Source organism: Primulina tabacum, chromosome 14 (genome assembly GCF_025594145.1).
Source record: "Primulina tabacum isolate GXHZ01 chromosome 14, ASM2559414v2, whole genome shotgun sequence".
Taxonomy (NCBI): Eukaryota; Viridiplantae; Streptophyta; class Magnoliopsida; order Lamiales; family Gesneriaceae; genus Primulina; species Primulina tabacum.
In genome coordinates this window covers 33,966,614-33,992,288 of record NC_134563.1, presented here as the reverse complement: position 1 = coordinate 33,992,288, position 25,675 = coordinate 33,966,614, and the positions used below count along the sequence as shown (strand labels likewise).

Here is a 25,675-nt window from a genome sequence, read left to right as displayed (position 1 = left end):
TAATATTCAAATAAATAATAATTAAGAATTTATCATAAAAATATATATTTTAGTTAACTGAAACTTTCATAGAATCTAATGATAATTTCAAGTAAAAATATTGTGGTTGATATAAAAAATGATTTAAAATTTATTATTGAAAAAATGAGAAAAATATACCTGATTTGTGTCTATATTTAGCATATATTTTATTTTTGCATACTTTGCAAATTTCTCATTATGTTTTTTTTAAAAACATATTCAAATAAATAATGATTATAATAAATTTTTGAATATATTTAAAAATACTTTTTTGACTTAATGAATTTTTTTTGAAAATTATGGTTTGAATATGTTTATCATAATAAAAAATACATAATGAAAAATACAAATAAAATTCAACTAAATAAACATATCTATTTTATTTTCTACATTTATCGGTTTTTTTTAAGTTATATTTATCAAATTAACCTAACTTCTTCAAACCAGGCCAAATCAAGAACCAATCCAGTTGAAAAAAATTATCAGAAAAAGAAAAACATAGAGAAAAATGTTTTTAAAATATAATATAAGCATTAGATGGTTTTTACTTTCACTTCACCTCACTTTAATATATAATTTATTTCAACTTTTTATCATATATATGAAGTGATCATTGTTATTAGATAAAAGCCCATTGGTTCTAAAATGAGTTTGAATTAAATATTATTATTTTATATTATTACACCAAATGTTGACAACTTACAAGTCGTATTTTGTGATACGCATTTCTTATTTGGTTCATCAATAAAAAAATATTACTTTTTATGCTAAGAGTATTACTTTTTATTGTGAATATCGGTAAGGTTGACCCTTCTCACAGATAAAGATTCGTGAGACAATCTCACAAAAAACTTACTCCTAAAAAAATTATTAGTACTACTAAATTATGGATACACGTTGTGTGTAAATATTACAACGAAATTATAGAATCAAGAGGACACGTGGTCGATATTATTTTTTTATATGCTTCTTATGTTAACATTGAATTTGTGAGTTGCTACGGTCAGTATAGAGAGAACATTGTCAGTTAATCTTATTATTATATGATTAAAATTGAGGAGATTTTACTAACTAAGTTTTAATTAATTTGATGAACTCTTATTTAAAGTTATAATTATATCCTAATCATATAACTTCATCGACAATTTTTTTTTTAAATCTTCAATCCTATTTTTATTTATAATTTAAATTTCAATAATATATTTATATATTCTTAGATGATTATATTGTTGTTGATAAAAATATAAAAATTTATTTAATTGAAAATAACAAAAAAAATAGTTTTATATGCAATGGTTTCGTATATTTATTTATTTTTTTTGAGATGAGTAGACTGAGTCTATATCTAAGATGAAAAGTAAAAAAATTTATATAAAAGTAACATTTTCACTTAAATTAACATATAGCAAAATATTACTTAATGGCATAACTAACAAAAAAAATGATATTTTTACGATGAAAATAATATTTTTGACATAAAACTAATATTTTTAATCGGTCGGGTCAGAATCCGTCTCATAAAGTTGATTTATGAAACAATATCATTAAAAAATTTTATAACAAAAATTAGTATGTTTTGAAAATTATTAAACTACATACGTGCAAAAAACATAAAATGAATCAAACTGCAAATTCGAGTTTCTAAGCAAAAATATAATAAAACTTTATTAATTATCCCAGACATTTCTTATTTTTGTTTATTCTAATAAAAATATTTATCAAGCAACAAAACGAACATCCACACCAGCACAGTGTACCAGCAAATCATTTTCCTCGGTGCCCAGATAAACCCTGCTCTTACAAAGCATGACCAACCAAAAAAGGACACGTGGACTTAGTGGGTCCATTTCCATTTCCATGCTTACAAAGTAGCCAGCATGCATACAAAACGTCGCCAGAGGTCTCCGGCTTCCGCAGAGCCCCATTTTAGCAAACAAAACGCCACCGTGTTCCGCCGTCGTTTCGCTGCGTGAAGAAGGCCTTCGCAGATGAGAAGAGGAAGACCCAGAAATGTTTTTCTTTTCATTCCTTGTTTACTTTTTGCTTTCATTTTCGGTTTATTGTTCACCTTTTTTTTATTCTTTTGCATTTTTTTTTCTTCTTCATTTGTTGATTTTTAGCCTCGTCTAACACGAATGGACGCGGCGGTGGACGCCATGGCTCCGTTAGGTTTCACAGAGAAGCAGGTTAAAAAAGCAGTGAAAGGACTTATCGAGGTACAATATTGTGAAATTTTGGGTTGTATTGCCTGATTTTATCGTCCCTAGTTTTGTGTTTTATTTTGAAAAAGGGTGTAGATTGAGAAATATAGCATTGCATAAAAACTTTGGTGATTTTATGTTTATTTGAGCAACTCACCAAACCCATGGATTCTAGTTGAAATTATATATGATCCATTCTTTAGGGTGAAATCTGTTTTTTTCACTTAGATTAAAAATTTCATATTTTTCCTTGTGTGAACAATATGCTTTAGAATGCCAAAATCTCCATTGAAGAAAAATCAAGATTTTAAATCGTTTTATCAAATAACTTAGTATGTTTTGAGTCTCTCAGGTTTACGATGGAAATGATGCATGGCCAGTCATTGAAGAAGCTTCATATACCTTGCTTCTTGAAGTGATGCTTAATGATGTAGCAATTAATCAAGAGCAAGGTACAGAAGTTGCAAACAAATCCAAGGTATAATTCACATGAGAAATGACAGCCGTTCCCATTTTCTTGATTGCTATTTTTCATAACATGACATTGGGAGAACGTATGCTTCGCTTTTTATTTCAAAAGTTGAGATATTGTGATTTGATTCAGTGTCCATCTTCTGATTATATAGGCCATGCATTATTGATCAGTGCATCTAGTTTGGAAAATATGTTCATGGGCTTTTGATAAAAATATTATAAAAAGTTGGGTTCATCGGCCATAATTTTGAAAACAATGTTATTAAGTTGAAATCTGTTAAAAATCAAACCGAATGCCAGTTATATTATTCCAATGTAATATCATATTTTAGATCGATTTGCTTCTTCATATATCAAGACCCTATCCTTTGCATTTAAAAAAATCACAAGTTAACATGAAGAATCACATATACTTTACGTAAATTTTCAATTCCTCTTGCTGGTTCATTTTCACATACAGTAGCCTATTTGTGTTTTCAGGACAAATGCTTGGAGGAAGGAACATCAGGCATAGCTTCAAATAGAGTACTTCCAGATATTCAACAACATGAACAACGTGAAGAAGATGCCCCAAATCCCTCTGATATTGTAGTTGCAGATCCCAAACCCCCTGTGGAAATCGATGCTTCATCAGGGATCATCATTAATGGTAATTGAGTTACTTCCAATTTCTGGGCTTTCTCGAAGCATTATATAGTTTTTAATAACATACTTATTCGTAACCTTTCAACTCAACTTAAACACAACTCGAATCTGCTCACAGGATATATCAGATTATGTTTTAGATGCCCGAGTAAGAAATAAGACTGAGCTAGAAGAGACAGAGCAAATTTTTTAACATAGTTTTGAACGTGATGACCAATAAACTTTTTTTTCCCAGAAATCACAGATAGAAAAGAACCAATAATGTTACTAGAAAGATGACATAGCTAAAAAACTTCTTGCCGTTTTAAATGATGCATATTTCTGTGTTAGAGTCTAGTTTCATTGCTCTAATTTTCTCTGTTTTTTCATATCAAAATATGAATCGGATGAGAAAAAGATGCATTATTTGTTCAAGTACGAAATTTTGACAAAAATGAACTTAAAACATATAGAGTATTTGCATTTTTAGGGATAAAATAAAATATCTAGAATTTCCTATGTCTGAAATGTGAGTGCTTGTACAAACTCCTAGATTGACACTAATGAGTAATGCAAGTATAGTTCAGAATCCTTCTTCACACCCTCTGCATCAAATCTTGGGTCTGCACACCTCAAAGCTTTTCAAAGGCTGATGAGTAACTGTGAGCAAAATGTTGAGTGATCAGAAACACTCAAGAAAATAGTTTTATGTGCAAGAATTATTTATTTAATGCGATTACTTCTCAAATTCAAAATTGTTCTACTAAACAGAAGGTGGTTCTGAAGTTCTAACAACTGAAACAATGGAACACGTTTCGTGCAAAACCGCTAGGGCTTCTGAGACCAGGTTGCAACTTAAAGTGAAAAGTTCATCATTGATTCCTTCTCCTCCAGCAACCGATACTCATCCACCTAGAAGGTGTTGGCCTTGCTATGGATGGATCGACAGCGATGACGATGAGGAGCCAAATGATTTCATAAACTTGGATCCGGCCTGATCAACTGGTTTCTTTGATCTAAGAATTAATTTTCAACATGAAGTCAAACACATTGACTTCAAACGTGTAAACAAATTTAGTTAGGAAAAGGGGAGAAGAAAAGTTTGATGGATCCTAAATTCTTGACCCCTGTCTCCACCTCTCTAGGTCACATGTAGTAGCAAGTATTTATCTATTTAAGTTGCAAACCAAAAGCTGAAAAGGTAGTACTGTTAAAATTTCTAATATCGATTACATTTTTTGTCATTTTTTTTAACAATTATATTGATCTCATTTATTTTTTATTTAGAAAAAATATTTAAAATTATGGATCTTTTTATTTATATATCAAATTTGAGAAATGTATAATGCTACATACGGAGGAGGAGAATCCTTAAATATGAAATGTTATACCAGTGCATAAGTGATCAAGAAACCAACTTTGATTCCTACAACCAAGGCGCTCAAATTGATGAGGATTCTCCAGTTACTCAACCCGCCGTTGCCGCAATCATCACTTCCTTACACGGACAAGATATCAAACATTCGGACTGCGAATTACACCCAAATTCCCTCTTGGGTTTCTCTCAAATCCAACAATTTTTCACCCAGAACCCCCCAAACTCAGGAGGGAAAACTCGAAAACGTCCATTTGTTTTCGCTTTCCGAGCAAGGAAAACTGAAAGAAGCCCATGAATTCCTTCTTGAAATGCAGTGTTGTGACGTTCCTGTTGCCGCTCAATCATACAAACACTTGCTTCAAGCATGTGCAAATTTAAGGTCCTTGCACTTTGGAAAGTCAATTCACGATGGATTAGGGAAAAACCCACCCGCGTCTGTCTTAAATTATGTGCTTCAGATGTATTGTGATTGCGGAAGTTTTCAGGATGCTCGTACTTTGTTCGATGAAATGGATGAAAGAACTTTGGGTTCGTGGCTCACACTTCTATCTGCTTATGTAAATGAAGGTCTGTTGACGAACGCTTTAGAATTGTATTTGAAAATGCAAGAATCAGATACTGAGGCTAACCCTTCCGTTTATATTATTCTTTTGAAATCGTTTTCCAATTTTTCATATTTGGAGCTGGGTAAACAGATTCACTGTCAGGTGATTAAGGCTGGGATGACTAAAAAAGTGGCTATGGACACTGCGATATGTAACATGTATGCGAAATGTGGGTGTCTTGAGGACGCTGAGTTAGGTTTCAAGCTGATGCAGGAAAAGAATACCGTGACATGGACAACAATGATGGTGGGTTGTACTCAAGCTGATAGGCAAGATGATGCCTTGATATACCTCAAGAGGATGGTGGATCAAGATGTTCATCTGGATGAGTTTGTATTTTCGATTGCTCTAAAGGCATGCATTGTGCTCAACAATCGTAAAATGGGGGAGCAAATTCACACTTCGATTGTTAAACTTGGGTTGGAAAATGAGGTCTCGGCAGGCACGCCTCTTGTGGATTTTTACGTCAAATTCGGAGATATTGAATCCGCTACTCAGGCATTTGAGCAGGTAAGGGAACCAAATGATGTTTCTTGGAGTGCTATATTGCGTGGTTATTCCCAAATCGGTGAAGTTGACAAGTGTGTCAAGGTGCTTAATTCTTTAAGAAATAAAGGTGCTATTTTGAATGAATTTATATACACGAGCATCTTTCAAGTGTGCTCTGCATTAGCAGACTTGAATTTGGGTGCTCAAGCTCATGGAGATGCCATAAAAAGAGGTTTGGTTTCAAATCTTTATGGAGAGACTGCCTTGATTACTATGTATGCCAAATGCGGAAGAATGGATGATGGCCATCAAGTGTTTGAAATGATGGATGAACCCGACACTGTAGCTTGGACTGCTTTGATTGCTGGTTGTGCCTACCATGGTGATGCTCTTGAAGCCTTATCTCTCTTTGGAAGGATGCAGGCTTCTGGTGTGAAGGCGAATGCTGTTACATTCGTGGCAGTTTTCAGTGCTTGTAGCCATGCTGGTTTGGTTGGAGAGGCCAAACAGTATCTAGAGTCAATGAGTGGTGAGCACGGTGTGGAGCCAACAATTAGTCATTACGATTGTATGATTGATATTTATTCTCGAGCTGGTTTACTAAATGAAGCAATTGAATTGATATACACAATGCCTTTTGAACCTGATGTAATGAGTTGGAAAAGTTTCTTAGGAGGGTGCTCCATTCACAAAAATTTTGAGCTGGGAAAAGTTGCGGCTGAGAAGCTCCTTCAACTGGACCCAAACGACACCGCAGCTTATGTTCTCATGTTCAACTTGCATGCTTTGTGTGGTAGGTGGGATGAGGCTGCAAGAGTAAGAAAGCTGATGGCTGAAAGAGACTTACGAAAGGAAGTTGGCTGTAGCTGGATTACTGTTAAGGGTAAGGTACACCGATTTATAGTGGGTGATCAGCACCATCCTCGAACTAAAGAGATTTACTCAAAACTTGAGGAATTGAAATTTGTTGATTCTAGCCAAGAAAATGCAGTTTTAAGTGAAGATGATTTGTCAAATATTTTGGCGGAGCGTAAAGAACAGCTTCTAATCCACAGCGAGAGGCTTGCAATTGCATTTGGCCTCATCTCATTTCCAACTAACGCTCCCATCACGATATTCAAGAATCTCAGGGCTTGCAAAGATTGCCATGATTTTGCAAAACATGTATCTTCGGTTACAGGACGAACAATTGTGGTTAGAGATTCTAACAGATTCCATCACTTCAAATCCGGAGGATGCTCCTGTGGTGATTATTGGTGAATTTTGTGACGATCTGATACTGTTATTTCAAATTATTTTATAGGAAGACGCTGTATATGTTCGATGAAATTGATTGTCCACTGAATAGATTTTCCATTAGAATAACTTCAGAAACCGGAGACTACGTCCCAAAACCCTCTGATGTAGTTGAGCCTGGATGCCTTGGAGAAGCTGATAGCTCCTATGGGATCAATATAGATGTAAATTTAGTCGCTTCCTCGTTTTGGCTTTTTCCAAGTTCATAGTTTTTTACAAGATATCTATTTATTAGCTATCCAACTCAACAATAACCAAAACCTGAATTTTTTCTAGTGAAATTTGAGGCACACTTGAATGAGAAGCAAGATAGAGCTTGATAAAACGCTCGTTTAACATGGTTTTGAACTTGGAAAACGAACTCTTCACATTCCCAAATGGCAGGAAGGAACGGACAAATAGTGGTGCAAGAAAGATGCAACACACCTAGAAAAAGGGATCGTGCAGTTTAGGTATCGAGCTATTTAACAAGCCCGAGTAATGTATTTGTGAATTGGAGATTAACCTCGATTATCACACGTTTATTCATCTTGTTCTTTATAAATTATAACTTCAAATAGTATGATTACAAAGAAATTATCATTTGTAAATTACAACTTCCTACAGTGTGCTTAAACTGAAATTACCATTTATTTTTGCAATTTGAGAAGAAAATTACGTGTAAATGTAATTTGATAATTCGTAGCTACTGATCTGATCACCAGCTGATACTAACCATGACTTCTAGGATCTCCAACTTGACGAACTTTTCTGGCTTCAGTACTCGAATATTGTCCCACAACACGAGCATGAGGTACCGTTGCTTCACCTCGAGCAAGTGCATCGACATTCTCGAAAAGGTATTTTCTCGGAAGACGGCCTACGACATTACCCTCTTCGTTGCCATTTCTATCCAGGAATGCAAAATGGGGAATACCCTCAACACCGAACTCGTCAAGCTCTTGTTCCCACTTTGTGTTATCAACATTCAGCATCACAAAATTAACTCGGTCCCTGAATGCCAAATCACAGTCCTTTTAGAATACAAACCATGTGATCCGATATGTTACAGAATATTTGTCCGCCATAATAAAGTCTATCATGCTAAAACCGTCAAATTATAACATAGCGCAAATATAGCGACAAGATATTACAATATAACAAATTATTTATGTGGTTCGACTTTAAATGCCGTCATTCCTTAACAAAATGACAGGAGGGATTATAGATTAAGACATTTAAAGGTATAAAGATCATTTACTTGTACTGCTGTTCCACTTTGTACACTTCTGGAGCTAATTCTCTACACACTTCACACCAATCTGCATAGAACTCCACAACTGTAGGTTTGCCATTTGATAGAGCCTACAAAGACAAAGCCGAATAAAAAACAAAAGGGATGCAAATGGATGGATAAAGCAGGCATAATATGATGTAGCATTTCAAGAAAGCCGCAACATTCACACTGCAGAATAAACAACAGATGCTCAACTCTTACGCCGCATTTAATTGAAAGACTGAATTTAGGTGAAAGAATTTGATTTGAGGAAATGGTTTGAAACTCGGATTTCATTTGATGCTACCGATATTAGGTGCATATAAAATACATTATAATTGTTTATGCAAAAGCATAAATTGAGTAGGGATAAATATGAAATCTCATCTCGGAAGCACCCATAAAACTAAAATGAATTTGGGATCTTGTTTTCAAATTATTCAATCTAAACAAAACCTTCATCAGATGATAATTTAACACAATATGCAATTTTCAAATTTTCCCCAATAGAGGAATGTGACATGTAGCTTTCTATCTACATAATTCAAAGTAGCTCCCATACATTCGTTCCTCGTGGTATTGATAAACATAACTCTACATCATGTTAAATAACCAAGTTGAGATCCAAAACCTTCACTCTTTAAGAACCAAATTTTTAAAATTTAAACTACTTCATTTAAAGCAAGATCAAGTTCTAATGCATATTCCATTTAAATATAAACCGAAAAAACCTCTTCATACGGCAAAGCTGCAGCGGTGAGGTCTTTCAAAGATACCCCAAAGTCGAGCCGTGCCGATAGGAAAAGCCCAACTGCTGCAAGAGTTGAAACTGCAGCAATCACCCTATTAAATTTTTTGTCTGGATACTGGGGAAATCCTGGACTAGTGGGTGGAGCTGGAGCTTTCTCCGAAACAGCAGTATCAGCTGTTTTTGAGTCGATTTCAGATCCAGGCTCTACTACCTGCTTTTCCTGCACTAATAAGTTACCATTTAATAAAAAAAGCTTCAGCCGCCACACAATCGGAACAAAACATATCAACATTTCAAATAACAGCCCAATTTCGAGTTCAATAACAGCTTATTTGTCGTCGACCTTCATAGTTTTTTTTTATAAAAAAAAAAACTAAGTACAAAAAAACAAGTAAATGGAAATCTGGGAATCAACTGAAGGCAAATACTGAGTCGGCGAACCTCTGAGGTAGCAGATTCAGCTGCATCGGGATTGGTTTGACATAAAAGCTTGGGAAATCGGTTATTTCTATTCTGCAAATGGAATGAGAAATTCACAGGAGCGGGCGATTGATGCTGCCTATGAAAAGAATGGGGATGGAGTCTGGGAAAGAAAGTTGCCGTCGAAGTTGAAGCAACACGAGCCATGGCAGCAGAAGCTTGGCCGTTGGTTTGCTTCGTTATTTTTTGGCGTGTTGGAGTCCTCAAAGAAATCAGATATCCAACAAATGACTATGTAGTGGGCTCCACCTATTTTTGTGCTATATAATTTTGTTCCAAAAAAAATATTTATTTGATTATTTAAAAATCATTATCAAATTATATTGATAATTTTATGAAAAGAATATCTATCTATATTATTTATGATTAGGTTTTACGAGATGATCTCACGAATCTTTATTTGTGAGACGATCAACTCTGCCGATATTCATAATAAAAAATAATACTCTTAGCATAACAAGTAATATTTTTTCATTAATGACCCAAATAAGAAACTCGTCTCACAAAATACGATCCGTGAGACCGTCTTACATAAGTTTTTGTCATTATTTAATCAACATAAATTTTATGTATCCAAACTCTAAAGGCGCCCCAGACCAAGCTTCCACAATCATGGCTGATAAACCTTTTTTGTTGTAAGGTAAAACTTGAATATTTACAAAATTTTATATCTAGGCAATCATAAAAAATTAAACCCTTTTTGCACATAAATAACGCATATTGAAGGTCCACTGATGTTTCATTCACGGGTCATTTTAAGGACTATGTACATTGTAGATATAAATTCCGACAAAGGAATCCAGGAGGGGTTTCAAGAAGAAAGGCAGAGAATGTACAGTTGAAGATACATTTTGATATGTTACGAATTCATTCAAATATCATCAGCGTCGCTTCCTCCGGTGTATGCTTCATGGCTAACACAATAATGACTTCCATCCGGCCCCGAAATCTTGAAACTGTTCAATTGAAAATACTCATCTCAAAATCATGCAGCTGTTCCATGCTAGTAAATGATTGAATTTCTTATCAAGAAGGGAGTTAAATGGCTCTTTTTTTAAGGGGAAAAAAAACATTAAGTAGTAATGTGGGATGCTTTTTACGAATGTGAGTGACATGGAACAGACCGCTCAAGAACTGATTTGCCTTCCTTGTACTTTTGGTTATTCTCATAAGCCATTTCCTGAGAATAATCACACAAATATTCATTTGACAACCATGCCTTAACATGTGATCTACAGGCTACATTGTTGTGAGACAATAAATCTTACGTATTTCCATCCAACGATTGACCCACAGCAAACACAGAAGATGTCAACAACCACATGCCCTCCAGTCATCATCATCCGCTCTACTTTCTCCCCAAGCGTAACGTTCACACTGCACGAGGAAACAATCCAAATGTTCGTATGTACAACGAAGTTCAAATGTAAAATTCTTCACATTCCTTTGCTTTTGGAGCATTTCTCCACTAGAAAGCCAATGCTAAACATTTCGTAAGTTTGCTCTTGTTTAAATTTAGTGTTAACAAATTTACGGCTATCGGCTCGCCTTTACTGCTTAATATGAATGCCATATCTATAATCATTTATGAAAGGGTATCTACCAATTTGTACATTTGACGCCAAGAAAAACTATATGCTCCATGTCTAATTAGCATCAACAGCCGATCAAGAAACACTTACGCCTTACTGAAGAGATAAGCCTTCCCATGCTTGCATTGGAAAGACTGGATCCAAGAATCAAAAAAGGAAGAACAGGGTTAAAAGACCAACGAACTAAACATGCAATGCTTAAAAACTCGTTTCACCATTAGATTGAACAACCAAAGATGGGACTTTATCACACACTGAAATCAAAATTGACAAACAAAAAATGGAAATCTGTATCCATAAAAGGCCTAATCACAGTGCAAGATTTGTATAATAAGCTGCATCATTCATTCATTGAAATAAACCAACGTGTAGCTAAATGTGCACCATATGATTATAGCATGAAGGCAACACTTCCCAGTTAAAACTCCAACTGCCACCATTATTTATTTCCTTGATCTTCACTCATTTGTTCAAAAAGGAATGCATAGAGTAAATATCAAGTATCGCTTCACTTTCCGCATGATTTCACAGTGCCTCATTTTAACCAAGAAAAAAGAAAGTCAGATACTGTATAATATAATCCAATTCCAACAACAGATTCCATAAATATGCTCAAGACCAAAAGTAAAGTGCCACTTCAAGAGTGTACATCAACTCACAAAACAAGGGGAAAAAATTCGATCTTGAAAGAAAAAATGATAGACCTTTCACCTTTGAGACGATGTCTTCACTCAGAGCCAGGTGAGTCCCGCAGTGCTTGCAACTGTAGATCTTGCCTTCAAGAGTCACCGCAAATATCCTACCCATCTCTCTTTTTCCGATTGAGAAAATAAATTTGTCAGGGAAATCAAGAACAACAAAAATCAACCCACTTGCAAAATGGGTACAGTTTAAAGTTTCGAGAATTGATTTAATAATAAATTGGTTAAAGGGACCAGGACAACATATGAATAAAGAAAAGAAACACTTTGTTGGTTGAAGACACTAGAAAACTTCAAAGTAGTGTGAGATTTTACCTTGGGTATTGGGTAATGGGACAACCGAAAGTGCAAGAAATGCGGGTGGGAGAAATTTTAAATTATCGGATTTCAAGAAAATTTATCTGATAGAATGGAAATATAGAGGCAGCGGCAGTATATGCGCATCCATATGCCTGACGCTTTTTTCCTAGGTGGATCTCCAATTTTACGCCATTTGTATTTGCTTCTGTCGGAGGAAGATGAGCCGCACGATGCACATCTATCGCTTTTATATCGATTTGTTAAAATATATATTTTGAAGATAAATATTTGCGAGTAAAATACATTTATAGCGTGTTCTAACCAATACTTGGGAAAATGCGATGAAATGTGAATCTTTATAGTACATTACATTTGTAACTTATTAAGATTAGTTGATCATGAATTCAGTTTTCGTTAGTAATGTTTTTTTTCGAACGAACATGTTACACATGATTTGTTTATTACGATTTATCTGATTAATATAATTTAAAAACTATAATACTAGCCCAAAAATTTAGTTTACTTGACATGGATTGCATCACGATAAAAATAAATAAAAATTTCATGTGAAGTGTCATGACTTTTAGCAAATCTTGATATTTGCACAAGTTCAATTCAATTAGTCCTCCCATTTCATACACCCGACGCTCAGCTTTGTTTTTCATTATTTTTTTATTCAAAAATCAAGAACATTAAACATTGATATCTAAAAAATTAAATATTTTTTCTCGCTTGTTTGAGGGATAAGTTCATGACTCGTGTAAGCTCAAATTAAGTGTTGTTGATTAATCGGGTTGAGCCAAGCTGATGCAATCATGGATAGTCAAACTCCAAGGAAAGAGTGGGATATTTTAGAATTGTCAGAGGGACCAATCACAAGAGGACGGCTAAAAAAATTCAAGGAGGCACTACATAGAATCATGAGCAATCAACAAGGGCTTACAAGCAAGGTGTAAAGTGGCGAAGGGTTCGTGATGCATGAGAGTAAGTTTGGTAATCATAGAAATATTATTCAAGTGATAAATGATGAGGAGTCCAGAAGCCTTGGAGTCCGAGCGGTCAAATCTTACTGCCCGAGCGCGAAGACCTGCGGGAAAATTCATTGTTTCCTAGTTTAAAGTCTTAATTATTTTGGTAACTAGATATTGATATCTTTTGGTTATGTAAACATGATATACACGAAATTTTGAACATTATTCGGATTATTCATTGATAGAATACATTGTTCTTGAGTTTTTCTCTCAAACAATAAAAGCTTTTGATTTTCTTCAAAATCAAACTTATCAAATTTTATACTTTGTGGCGGTTCTCGATAGTTCTGGCATGGATTGTCAAAGACAATTTCTTTGAAAGTTCGTTCGAGTGTCGATTGTTTATTTGTGATCATTTATTACTAAACCCCGTAGTTTAGGGGTGAAGGTCGAGCAATTACTTGATTCACAATGTCAGGTCAACACAACACGAATCCTAAATCGTCGTTGAATTGAGGGCGCGATTGCAATTAATCGTGTTTGCTTTTCTTACGTTAGAGGAGTCATATCACAAGCACAATATAATAATCTCCACTATATTATTAAAAATATCTATAATAAATACAAAACTATAATGTCATGGTTTATATTTTTTAGTTCATGATTTCAAAATTATAAAAAATAATAATTTCAAATTATATTTAGACTTTAATTAATTTTTACAATTATTATATCATATTTTTTATATAAAAATAATATACAAATAATATGAAGTGTGTGGATGAACTAGTATTTTTTTTTTTTTACGGTGAAAACTCTTGTAATTTATTGTAATTGGAAAATGTCTTTTATTACAAGATCAATCAACCAAAATGGAAAATTACCACACTCCCAAACAAAAGGGGAATGAGACGAACAAGCAAAAGATGCAATGGCATGAGCAACACAATTCGCAGAACGCCGAACATGACTAAGAATGGGGCTACCCTGAAGATCCAGAAGACGTCTGATATCAAGTGCTAGAGCTCCGGCATAACTGAAGTTCTCTTCTTCCCCCAAGACTGCTTGCACCGCGAGAAGAGAGTCCGATGAGATATGATGAAGCCGGATATTATGTGTGATAGAAATGGTGAGTCCTTTTAATATAGCGAGAAGCTCAGCATACAAGACAGAGGATGGCTTCTCAATTATGTTTCCAAAAACTAGTACCGGTTGTCCCTCATGATTACGGATTACGCCACCAATTGAATATCTATGAGTGTGCTCATTATAACAAGCGTCAACATTTATCCGAAGAGAGTGCATAGGCGGGGCCATCCAGGCTGTCGGAGCACACAATAGGTTACGGGCAGGAGAAATCCTCAAAGCACGCCGAGCTTCCCTGAAGTCTTGAAGAAGACTCTCACACCACTCTATATTGATAGCAGAATGACTGTCTCCACGGATGTGAGTGATTCGAAGTCTCTCACTCCAAATCGCCCAAGCACGCATCACAAATGACTCAAAATCATAAATACTTAGCTTTTCTTTCAACCAGAGGGAAATATCCACCACACTCAGATGACATGATAACTTTAGAATCGGCCAATAAAACGTTCCTTTCCAGCAGCGTTTAATAACCGGGCAAGTGAAGAAAGCATGGACAGTAGAATCACAAAGTTGACGACATAATGGACACTCTCCAAGAACCGGTACATGGTGTGCCAATAAATTCTTCCCCGTCGGAATAATGTTATGAATAACCCGCCACCAAAAAATACGAACCTTCGGAGGAATACTAAGAGACCAGATAAATCGCCACCATTCAATGGTATGATTACCCGAGCACGATGGAGGAGAATCAAAAAAGCCAATCGCCGCTTTATAACCGTCACGGACTGAATATTTACCCTTCGAATCGTATTCCCAAAACCTGAAATCCTCCTTTTGAGTTTGGGAAAGAGGGATGGCCAAAATGTCCTTGACAAGATGTGGAGGGAAGAGACTATGGATGAGAGGTTCATTCCAAGACTCCCCCTCGAGGAGGGTACTAACTGTAGCAAAATGTTCTGAATCAGGAGGAGGGGTCACACAATCTCGTGTCCATGGAATCCAGCGCTGTCCAAAAGTTGATATTTTCGATCCATCTCCCACTTTCCAACACAACCCCTTTTCCAGAAGTGGTCTACTCCATAATATCGATCTCCAAATGTAAGAAGGATTACTTTCAAGGAAGGCATTCATAATATCTTGGTGACGAAAATACCTTGCTTTCAGGACTCGTGCAACCAAAGAACCTAGCTTAGTAATAATGCGCCAAACCTTCTTAGCCATCAACGTTCTATTGAAAGTCTCAAGATGTCGAAAGCCCAACCCGCCCTGGCACTTTGGCTTGCAAAGATCTCTCCATTTTTTCCAGTGCAGGCGCCTCCTCCCATCCTCCTTACCCCACCAGAAGTTAGCACATTCACGCTCAATCTCCTTGCAAATTGATTTAGGGATTCGAAAACATGACATAGCATAAGTGGGAATGGCCTGAAGAACAGATTTAATCATGGTTTCCTTGCCTCCGACAGAAAAAAACTTATTTCCCCATCCTTGAATTCTATGCACAACCTTTTCAACCAAATAACGAAATTGTAGCTTTTTACTTCTACAAGAGGCGACAGGAAGGCCTAAATACACATCATGTCCCTATACCACTGGAATAGTCAGAGCAGATTTAATTTGATCACACACATGTTCATTAGTGTTAGGACTGAATGACAATGAGGATTTCTCAAAATTGATAAGTTGACCCGAGGCCCTTTCATATAAATCAAGACAATTACGAACCACCATGCATTCCTCCAGTGTCGGTCTGAAGAACAGAATACTGTCATCAGCAAAAAACAAGTGTGAGATAGACGGGCAAGAAGGAGCAATCCGCACCCCAGATAAAAGTCGACGGTTTTCCAGAGATATGAGAGCCGAGGACAGGCCATGAGCACATAAGACAAAAAGGTAGGGAGATAGCGGGTCTCCTTGTTTCAACCCTCTACTAGGAGAAATATTCCCAACCAACTGTCCATTTAAGGAGAAAGAATATCGAACAGAGGTCACACACCGCATAATCTTCTCAACCCAAGCCGGAGCAAATCCCAGTCGAATCATCATTTCTTCAAGAAAGCACCATTCAACTCTATCATAAGCTTTACTCCTGTCAAGCTTTAACGCTGCATAACCTTTCTGTCCTTTTCTTCGATTTTTGATCCAGTGCAAAGTCTCAAAACTCAGGATAATATTATCAGAGATGAGGCGTCCTGGTATGAACGCACTTTGGAACTCATTCACGGTCTGATGAAGAATAGGACTGAATCTGTTCGTCAATGCTCTGGTAATTATTTTGTAGCAGACATTACAAAGACTGATAGGCCTGAAATCTTTCAAAGTCATTAGGTTTTTTATTTTCGAAATAAGTGTAACAATAGTATCATTCCAATCATCAAGACAACCCTCGTCATTTAGAACACTAAGGACAGCTGCTGTTACCTCGCCTTCAATCACATCCCAAAATTTCTTAAAGAAGAAGACCGACATCTCATCTGGGCCTGGGGCTTTGTCTGGATGCATGTCAAAAAGCGCCTTCCGGACTTCAAGAGCTGAGAAAGGCCCACATAAAGTAGAATTAAGATGACCATCGATTTTTGGCAACACGCAATCTAGAACAAGCCTCCTTGCATCCGCTGAAGGATTATTTGTCGAGAATAGATTACGAAAATATTGATCAATAATTTCAGCCATACCACTTTGCTCAGTGCACCAGTCACCATGTGATGAAACCAAGCCCTTGATGTGGTTCGTTGTTCGGCGGTTCGATGCTCGGGCATGAAAGAACTTGGAATTGCGATCTCCGTGTGCTAGCCAATTAACTCGACTTCGTTGTCTCCAATATACCTCTTCTTTATATAGGTGATCACCGTGCAGTCTGGATTATTTTTTGCTAAAGAGTAAATATCACAAAATATGACTCGTGAGCTCATCTCACACAAGTTTTTGTCTTTGCTAAAATTCAAACTCAAATTGCTAGATAAAGTTTGGTTTGAAAGATTTTTTTAGATTGTGATTTTTAAGTAACATTTAATTTTTACTATTTCAAGCGGTATCAGGCATGTATGCGATTTTACTTTTTAAAAATAGAATGAGAAATGGAATCAAGAATAATGAATCCGTGGAAGAGGCATTGACCAAAATAGTCAAGGTTGAGACATTGAGATTATTAGTCTCTGGTTCGAGTTCGACTGATTGCGAATAGTTTTCTTAATTTATTTAAGTAGATTTAGTTGTTTATTTGAACTTTCTTTGCCCCAGATAAGCAAGTATCGGGTCCGTGCTCAAATCTCTTCAGTAGTGCATATAGTTATAATATATTTTTGTAGTTTGTAACAATATCATATTTGTACTCCGAAAAAAAAAAGAATAATGAATTCATTTTGACATAAAATTAAATAGTACAATGTAAATTGCAAATATGACATATGTTAGCTTTTTAAAAAATATATATATATATATATAAACAAAATCGTTCAAAAACTCTCTTTTTACTTCAAATTTCCAACATATCAAAAATCACGATGCGATTTGATAATTTTTCGAAAACTGCAATTTATATTAACAAATAAGATATAGCGTTGCGATTTGATTCTGTCGGTTGGTATGTTTTTTTACAAAGTATGATTGACATACAAACATGTTTAGTTTGATTCATGATATGTGATGAAGAAGAATATGCAATACAAAGAATAAAAATATGATGGATAATGATTAAAAAAATATGATAGATAGAGATAAATGAAATAACATGATAACTTTGGGGTTTTTTAAAAATAATGTAATTTTTTTAAAAAAATTCAAAAATAATGTAAAAAAAAAAACTTTTCAAAACTACGGCAATCCGCGTACGTGAGCAGCGTGCGCGTTTCGTAAGCACGGACGCTGCTCCACGTGAGCAACGTCCACGCTCCGTAAACGCGGATTGCCGTAGTTTTGAAAAGGTTTTTTTTTTTACATTATTTTTGAATTTTTTTTAAAAAAATTACATTAAAAAAAAAAACCCGATAACTTTATAACTATTGGTATGACATAATATAATTAAATATGTATGTCGTAAGGACATACACAATAGAGTATTAAATAGACATTATAATGTCCATTTAACACGCTTTTTTCATTGTGAGAGAGGCCCCTCGCTCTTATTTTTTTATTTTTTGTAAAAATTTTTTTAGGGTTCTTTTGAATTTTTTATTTTTAAAAATTTTTTTTAACTTAATCATTTTTTTTGGATTTGTTATTTTTATGTTTTGTAACTTTTTTAACTTTTTAATTATATTATAATTTTAAATAAATCGTATTCATGTCTTGTTTAAATAATTCTTCTGTCATGGTATTTCTTTCGAACATCTATTTTATTTAATAAAAATATTTGAATAACAATAATATTAATTTTTAAAATTGATAAAAATATTTTATTAAAATGTAAGATTATTTTTAAAAATTAGAATAATAATGATTTAAATATGTAAAACATATTTATTTAATATTAAAAAATTTAGATGATTGAGTGAACAGTGTGACCCATAAATAATGAATTTTAATGTTCAAAGGAATGTGAGTGAAAAAAAATATGTTGTTATAATAAGTATATGATAGTAGACCCCCACGATTTTTGATGAGTTTGTCGGTATTATAACAACCCACCATTTTGGATGTCCTAATGTAATGATATCCAAATTACATTGACCATGTATAGAAAATCACAACACAATTTTTTTAGATATCTCACTAGTTAATTTTGTGAGACATAGATCTTATTTTGATCATCCATAAAAATATTATTTTTTATGCCAAAATATTATTTATTATTGTAAAAATAAGCATGGTTGAAATATCTCACCAATAAAAATTTATGAGATCGTCTCACATGAGACATATTATATATATATATATATATGTATATGTATATGTATATGTATATGTATATGTATATATTGGCCACGTCTGTCATGGATGCAACTTGGAAGCAATTAATTATATACTGGAAATTATTAAAAATAGTTGGCACTTAAATCGATGTAGTCGGCTGCCTTGCAATCTCGCCAACCATCAATCATTTTTTTAAAAAAAATCATATAAATTATTGCAGAATATCTAAAAGAAAAAAAAAAGACTTTTAAAAATAGTTCTGTTCGATAATTTTTAATTCCAAGTTCGATAGTTATTTTTTTTCAATTATTATACCAGATATAACAAATCGGAAGTGATTATTTAGGTTTATTTTTTATACAAAATATTAAACATCTAAATTTTAAAAATATATAAAACGATTTTCGCAATATTTTTTTGTTCGAATTTAGATAATTTTATATAAATATATGGAAAATGTTATTCTCGAATCATATCATAATGTAACATATATAAATGATTACATGCTGGAGAAAAAGTCATCAACTACTCCACGTATAAAAAAAGCAAGTGGACGATTATTTTAAAAGAAATTATTTTAATTTTTATTTAAAGAGTGTTTTAATAAGATAAAAAATTATTAAAAATAGTTAAAGTTATTTTTTATAAGTAGTTAATATATTTAATGATGTATAAATTGATAAAAAAGTATTAAAAATAATATTAAATATAAAAACATAAAGTAGGTCTCTTGTGAGATGATTTCACGAATCTTTATCTGTGAGACGATTTAACCATACCGATATTCACAATAATTTTTCATGAATGACCCAAATAAGAGATCTGTATCACAAAATACGATTCGTGAGACCATCTCCTACAAATTTTTGCCAAAAACATAACTATATATTTGAAACACATAAAAATTAGAGAGTATGTCTCTTGTGAGATGTTATCATGAATCTTTATCTGTGAGACGAGTCAACCTACCGATATTCACAATAAAAAGTAATACTCTTACCATAAAAAATAATATTTTTTCATGGATGACCCAAATAAGAGATCTGTTTCACAAAATACGAATCGTAAAACAGTCTCATACAAATTTTTACCAAAAACATAACCATATATTTGAAACACATAAAAATGAAATATTTATATTTAGGATATTGTAATAACATTTGAAACTATTCCGCATACTTTCACTTTTATCAAGTTTTTTAAATATCTTTTATATTGGTTGACATATATTTAATTTATATTATTATTTTAAATTATCGAACCTACTTCAAATATATAAGTAATATATTCTCTATTGACGGTATTTTTTTTATCCTAAACTTGATTTTTTAAAATAATATTATATTTTATTATGTACAATTAAACATGCAGTCTTAGGCAGCTTTCAAAATTTTCACTCTCCATATTTTTATAAAATATTTAATATTGACCAAAATATAAATCACAATAAATTTAATAAAATATAAACCATTTCAATGTCATGTATTGTGGAACCGGGATGCTAATTCATTTCTTAATCATCTTTGGGAATAATTAGATCAATTAATAAACTGGGTCTAATTTTTTTTTAAATGCGGAACCTGTATTAATTAAATGAGTAACACATGATAACCTATCTAATATAAACATTTAAGTAAAAGTACAAGTCTGGTACCATTACATTAAAATCAAACTAGGGTTCAACTACTATATATCAAGTGCTGAATCTTATCTATTTCTGATCCGGATCTCCACGCTAACTTGTCCTCTCTCATCCTCTTCTTGACCCTGATCATGTCCCACATGTTGTCATGCACACATACAAACACAACAACAGCCGGATAACTCCGGTGATAAATACATTCCCAGTATAAATCATGTATACATGCAGTCATATAAACAGATATAAAAGCATGAAGAAAATATCAATAACATGTATCAAATCTGAAAGACATGAATCAATGTAAAACTGTAAATCAACTCTGACTCATAATCTCTAACTCGACTCTTTCCTAATCTAGGGATCCCAATCTGAATAAGAACGTAACAATCTCTCACCTACTCTCCCGATCGTGGTGACGGTACGTTCTTATTTACGGACTTTGGTCCTGTCCATATCGAATCTCGGCGATAGAAGTCGCTCTACTTCTAGGCAACATCGATATGACCAAACGTCCGGTGTCTTGGCACCTCTGCCCAAGACTTGGCCTCTCCGCCAAATTGGCATCTCCGCCAAATATCAGGCACATCAGCCCAAGGACTAGGCACATCCGCCCATGACTCCTCACATAACATATGCTTAACTATAAATCAATAGAATAAGCATATCAATCTCAAACATTGCAACATATCGAGGCAATGACAATCAAGTATGTGATTTTGGGAAACTCAAGTTAAATCAAACTCGAGTTGTGCAATCCCGGATCAACATTGATTTATACCTTTCTCTTCTCGGTCTGACGAAGTAGAAGTCTCGAATTCAAATCTGTCCATACTCAATCTGGTAATGACAATATCGAGGAGTACAATATCAATACACCATTCAAATCAATACTGAATATAATCAGAACTCAATCTAATTCTGTTTCAACGGCATAACGGTACAATCTCAATATACCCTGCGATACAAATCAATCAGATATCAATTCCCACAACTCATAATCGATAACAATACAAATCTGATATCAAATCTCAATCAAATCCATTCTGAAAATCATAACTGTTAATCGGGTTTCTCAAAAAGCTTGGGCGGAAGGGAATGGGCTACTCAAGGATGAAGCCCAACTAGCTTGGAGGATAAACAAGCCCATATCAGTTGAGGACAGGTATTACGGTTCAAAACTGATAAAAGAGATGGAGGAGGGGCTTCGTCGAGAAGGAAAAAAAAAGGAAAAACAGAGAACAAGCTTCCAGAGAACAAAACAAGAAAGGAGGAAACCCGGTGAACTATCAAGTCAGAAGGTAGAAGAATACTGAGCCAATATAAGAAAGAAGGAGAATCAAGGGAAGTAAGCTTGATCGAATCTTGTAATACTTCTTTCTTGTTGAATTGGTAAACTTGTTGTATTACAAACTCTTCTGGAAATTCAATAAAGATTGGTGGTGTTTCTCCGTGGATGTAGGTCTCTAAAAGGACCGAACAACGTAATCGTTGTTGTGTTGTTTCTTGTGGTGTGAAGTTGATTTTCTGGTGTACATGCTTGAAGCGTGAGTAATCTAAATTCGATAGTGGCTTGGTTGTTTGAGTACTTGATTTGATATTGGTGTTATTGGTTTGTTGATTCCGGTGTATAAGAAAGAAGACGATCTTTAACAAGTGGCGCCGTCTATGGGAAGCGAACCCAAACAATGGGAACGATGAAGTGTGATTGTGAAGTCCCGAAAATTTTAAGTCCATATGAACCACGTGCGTGCAAGTTATTAAATTCCTTATGTATTTTATGATTTTAATGCATACTTTCATTTAATTTATGAAATTTATTATTTTAATTATTTATGTTTATTTAATGTACGTTAAAATGTTTTCTTGAGTTTATGTTCAGATGTTTATTCGAGGCGGAATCAAGGAAAGGAGACCGGGACGATTTTAGTAAATATTATTGTGGTATTTTATTTTAAGTTAGGCTTGAGGCATTTTTAAATAATTTATGAAGTTTAAAGCCTAATTTGAATATTAAGTTATTTTAGAATTTTAAACTTTTAAAGTTTATTAATTTAAGGATGTATTATTTTTAGTAGAGAATCATCATTTTTATTTAGTATATTAATTGATTAATTAGTATTTTTATTATATTAATTTAAAATCCTTAAAATGATCATTTACTAAATGATTTATTTAAACATGCAAGCACACACAATTTGACTCACACACACACTCACACCTTTACACATACATATACACGTATATTACATATACACACAAAACAAAACACACGTTATTCAACCTATTTGACTAAGGAGAAAAGAAAGTTTTTAAAAACTCTTCTCTCCATTATTATTTTTGGTTCCTCTCCACTTTTCTTTATCAAATTGTCTTTCCAAGAGCACGTCCATCTTTTTTTTTCTTTGCAATATTCCAGCATCTTTTGGTTGAGGTTATTCAAGAAAAATTCGAGCAAAGTTAGTCCCGGATCGTCTTCCGTATCGTCTCCGCTTCGGTATCGTCGTTACGGTATTTTTAAATATCAAAAGGCACGTATATTCTGTTCTTGATGCATCGATCTTGTCATATTATGCGTTGTGTTGTTATTTATGCAAAAATTATATGTGTGATGCGTAGAAGTTTGAGCAATCACGTCTAGATCAAGTTTGAAACAATTTTGGATCACCAAATTCACGTTTTTGCTGTTCTGTAAAATACTTCGATTTTTTGGTATTGATTTTGAGAAAACTTTCAACGTGAAAATCGTAGAACTTTTTGATGCCTTCGATTTGATATAAAATTCGAGTTATTTGGATTAAAAACGAGTGAGTTATGGTGTTTTTAGTATGACTGCTATTTTTAGATCCGAAAACTCATATTTCGCTATTCTTTCGAAAACTGCGATTTTTCGGTACATATTTTGAGAAAACTTTTAATTACAAAAACATAGATCTTTTTGATACGTTCGATTTGATATAAAATTCGAGTTATTTGGATTAAAAACGAGTGAGTTGTGGAGTTTTTAGTATGACTGCTCAAATCGTGTTTCAAGAAAGTTATGAATTTTAATATGTTCTTGAAGTTTTTATGTTCCAGGCTTTGTTGGGAATCGACGGGTGATCGTTGCTGCATATAAGAAAGTTAGTAATGATGTTTAGAGTATTTTTGAGGTTTTGATTCATGTCGTTAAGAGCTTGAATTATTAAGATGTCGTAAGAAATAAATTTTAATATAAATGACAATATTTTGGGTCGTATGGATTGTAGGGTGATTATAAAAGTTTAGTTCATTGTTATGGTGTCCTAGAATGGTCTCATAGTGATGAATCTTGATGCCTTATGTGTTAATTGGGAGAATAGACATGTCGCAAAATTTTCATAAAATAATTCGTCGAACAGAGCGGACACGGAGGTAGGTACGGTGTCCGTGCCTTCTTATTTCATCACAACAATTTTTAAGCGCACGGACACGGACCATGATACGGACCTAGGGACGGGGTCCGTGTACCTTCAGATTTTAGGTATATTCTTTTATTATTTAAGGTTTGATTTGAGGTTTTATACCATGGTTTAATATGATGTTTTACAGGGTTATGTCATGGGAAATTATAGAATGTTCTAAGAATTTATTTAGCTTGGGATTAAGCATGACATTTACGTTTAAGTTGTACAAGTTAAGTTTATGTATTCATATTAGTATGTTGCAGCAACGACCCGATTGACATCCAACGAATCCCTCAATGCAAAGTAAGTATGTATGACGTGCAAAGAAAATATTTGAAGTTTTTGAGGTATGCTAAATGTCTTGTGACCAAAAGTGAATGGGTTTGGAAGTCGGTGAACGTGGCCGAGGACCTCTCCACCCCGTTAAATTATGAACGGGTTTGAAGTTAAGATTGGAAAGCGTTAAATTATGAACGGGGACCAATCCGCCCGTTAAATTATGAACGGGTTAGATCGTGGTTGTGAAGCGTTAAATTATGAACGTGGATCAACTGGCCTGTTAAATTATGAACAGGGATCTCATGTATGTGGCAGTGGATACGTCTCTGTCAGCCCAGTACTGTGGTTTGTCTGATCAGGCATTTATTATGTTATGGGTCACTTGCTTTGAAACATCCTCTACGAAAATGATGAAGTTACGTATGTTCAATTATGTTCAAGTATGCAGTATGTTTATGAAAGTTTATGATGATGGCACGTCAGAGTATGTATGTACGTATGTTCAAAGTCATTATGCAAAATTCAAAGTTATTATGCAAAGTTCAAGCTATTATTCAAGTTCAAGTTTCAAAGTATGTATGTTCAAGTTTTAAGGTTATTATGAAAGTTTTAAATTTATTATGCAAGTTTCAAGTTTATTATGCAAGTTCAAGTTTGAAGTTATGTATGTTCTATTTTTAAGTTGCATGCGATTTTATTATGTAGTACTCGTTATTCCAGTTTATACGTATTGAGTCTTTAGACTCACTAGACTTGATCGATGCAGGTGAGTATGTTGATGAGGAGACAGGAGGTGGCGACCAAGGGGCAGGCTTGGACTGAGCGGAAGGCTAAACCCGAGGACCACTATGTTTATGTTTTATGAAAACTTTAAAATATTATGTTTTTATGTTGGTTGTGAGATAATTTGGAATAAGTACTTTGTTGGAAAATTTGAGTATGGGATGTTGATTTTAAATATTATTATGTTGAATGATAAATAACGACTGTATGAATTTTATGTTTAAGAAAATTTTTAATTTTTCCGCAAATTTTGAAGTAGTAAAAGTACGGTACGTTTCAGTTGGTATCAGAGCGGTGTTCTTGTAAAGGGTTATGCCTACTGCCAGTCGCAAGAAGCTCACGAAGTCACACCTCAAGTCTGTAAGTTTTAAAGTCTTTTAAGTAATGAACATCAAGTCATGATTTCAGTATGTGTATGCTTTAAATTCTATTACCTGTATGTTTACATGACATACGTTTCAGAGTACAGGC

The 25,675-nt window shown here is 34.0% G+C and overlaps 4 protein-coding genes across 6 annotated transcripts; 2 read left to right on the top strand and 2 right to left on the bottom strand.

Moving 5' to 3' along the window:
• The first annotated feature begins 1,800 nt into the window (after positions 1 to 1,800).
• LOC142525340 (uncharacterized) lies at positions 1,801 to 4,518 on the top strand. 2 transcript variants are annotated; one of them, XM_075629616.1, is made up of 5 exons: positions 1,801 to 2,033; positions 2,142 to 2,237; positions 2,575 to 2,700; positions 3,177 to 3,345; positions 4,095 to 4,518. In XM_075629616.1, the coding sequence occupies exons 1-5, from the start codon at positions 2,010 to 2,012 to the stop codon at positions 4,316 to 4,318; spliced, it is 639 nt and encodes a 212-aa protein (XP_075485731.1). In that variant the 5' UTR covers positions 1,801 to 2,009; the 3' UTR covers positions 4,319 to 4,518. The 2 variants fall into 2 exon arrangements, with proteins under 2 accessions (XP_075485731.1, XP_075485730.1); XM_075629615.1 differs by having other exon boundaries at positions 4,092 to 4,518.
• Positions 4,519 to 4,672: 154 nt separating this feature from the next.
• LOC142524449 (pentatricopeptide repeat-containing protein At5g13270, chloroplastic-like) lies at positions 4,673 to 7,333 on the top strand. The gene has a single exon (XM_075628453.1). It carries the CDS (start codon positions 4,770 to 4,772, stop codon positions 7,050 to 7,052), a length of 2,283 nt encoding a protein of 760 aa, XP_075484568.1. The 5' UTR covers positions 4,673 to 4,769; the 3' UTR covers positions 7,053 to 7,333.
• A 265-nt stretch (positions 7,334 to 7,598) lies between these two features.
• LOC142524450 (thioredoxin-like protein HCF164, chloroplastic) lies at positions 7,599 to 9,805 on the bottom strand. The gene is made up of 4 exons (XM_075628454.1): positions 9,536 to 9,805; positions 9,075 to 9,314; positions 8,329 to 8,432; positions 7,599 to 8,081 (listed from the first exon to the last, which is right to left on the bottom strand). Exons 1-4 carry the CDS (start codon positions 9,719 to 9,721, stop codon positions 7,799 to 7,801), a joined length of 813 nt encoding a protein of 270 aa, XP_075484569.1. The 5' UTR covers positions 9,722 to 9,805; the 3' UTR covers positions 7,599 to 7,798.
• Positions 9,806 to 10,261: 456 nt separating this feature from the next.
• Positions 10,262 to 12,326, bottom strand: LOC142524623 (protein yippee-like). Of its 2 annotated transcripts, XM_075628664.1 has the most exons (6): positions 12,183 to 12,326; positions 11,878 to 11,979; positions 11,257 to 11,300; positions 10,843 to 10,951; positions 10,699 to 10,754; positions 10,262 to 10,530 (listed from the first exon to the last, which is right to left on the bottom strand). In XM_075628664.1, exons 2-6 carry the CDS (start codon positions 11,971 to 11,973, stop codon positions 10,446 to 10,448), a joined length of 390 nt encoding a protein of 129 aa, XP_075484779.1. In that variant the 5' UTR covers positions 11,974 to 11,979; positions 12,183 to 12,326; the 3' UTR covers positions 10,262 to 10,445. The 2 variants fall into 2 exon arrangements, with proteins under 2 accessions (XP_075484779.1, XP_075484778.1); XM_075628663.1 differs by lacking the exon at positions 12,183 to 12,326 and having other exon boundaries at positions 11,878 to 12,146.
• Positions 12,327 to 25,675: the final 13,349 nt, after the last annotated feature.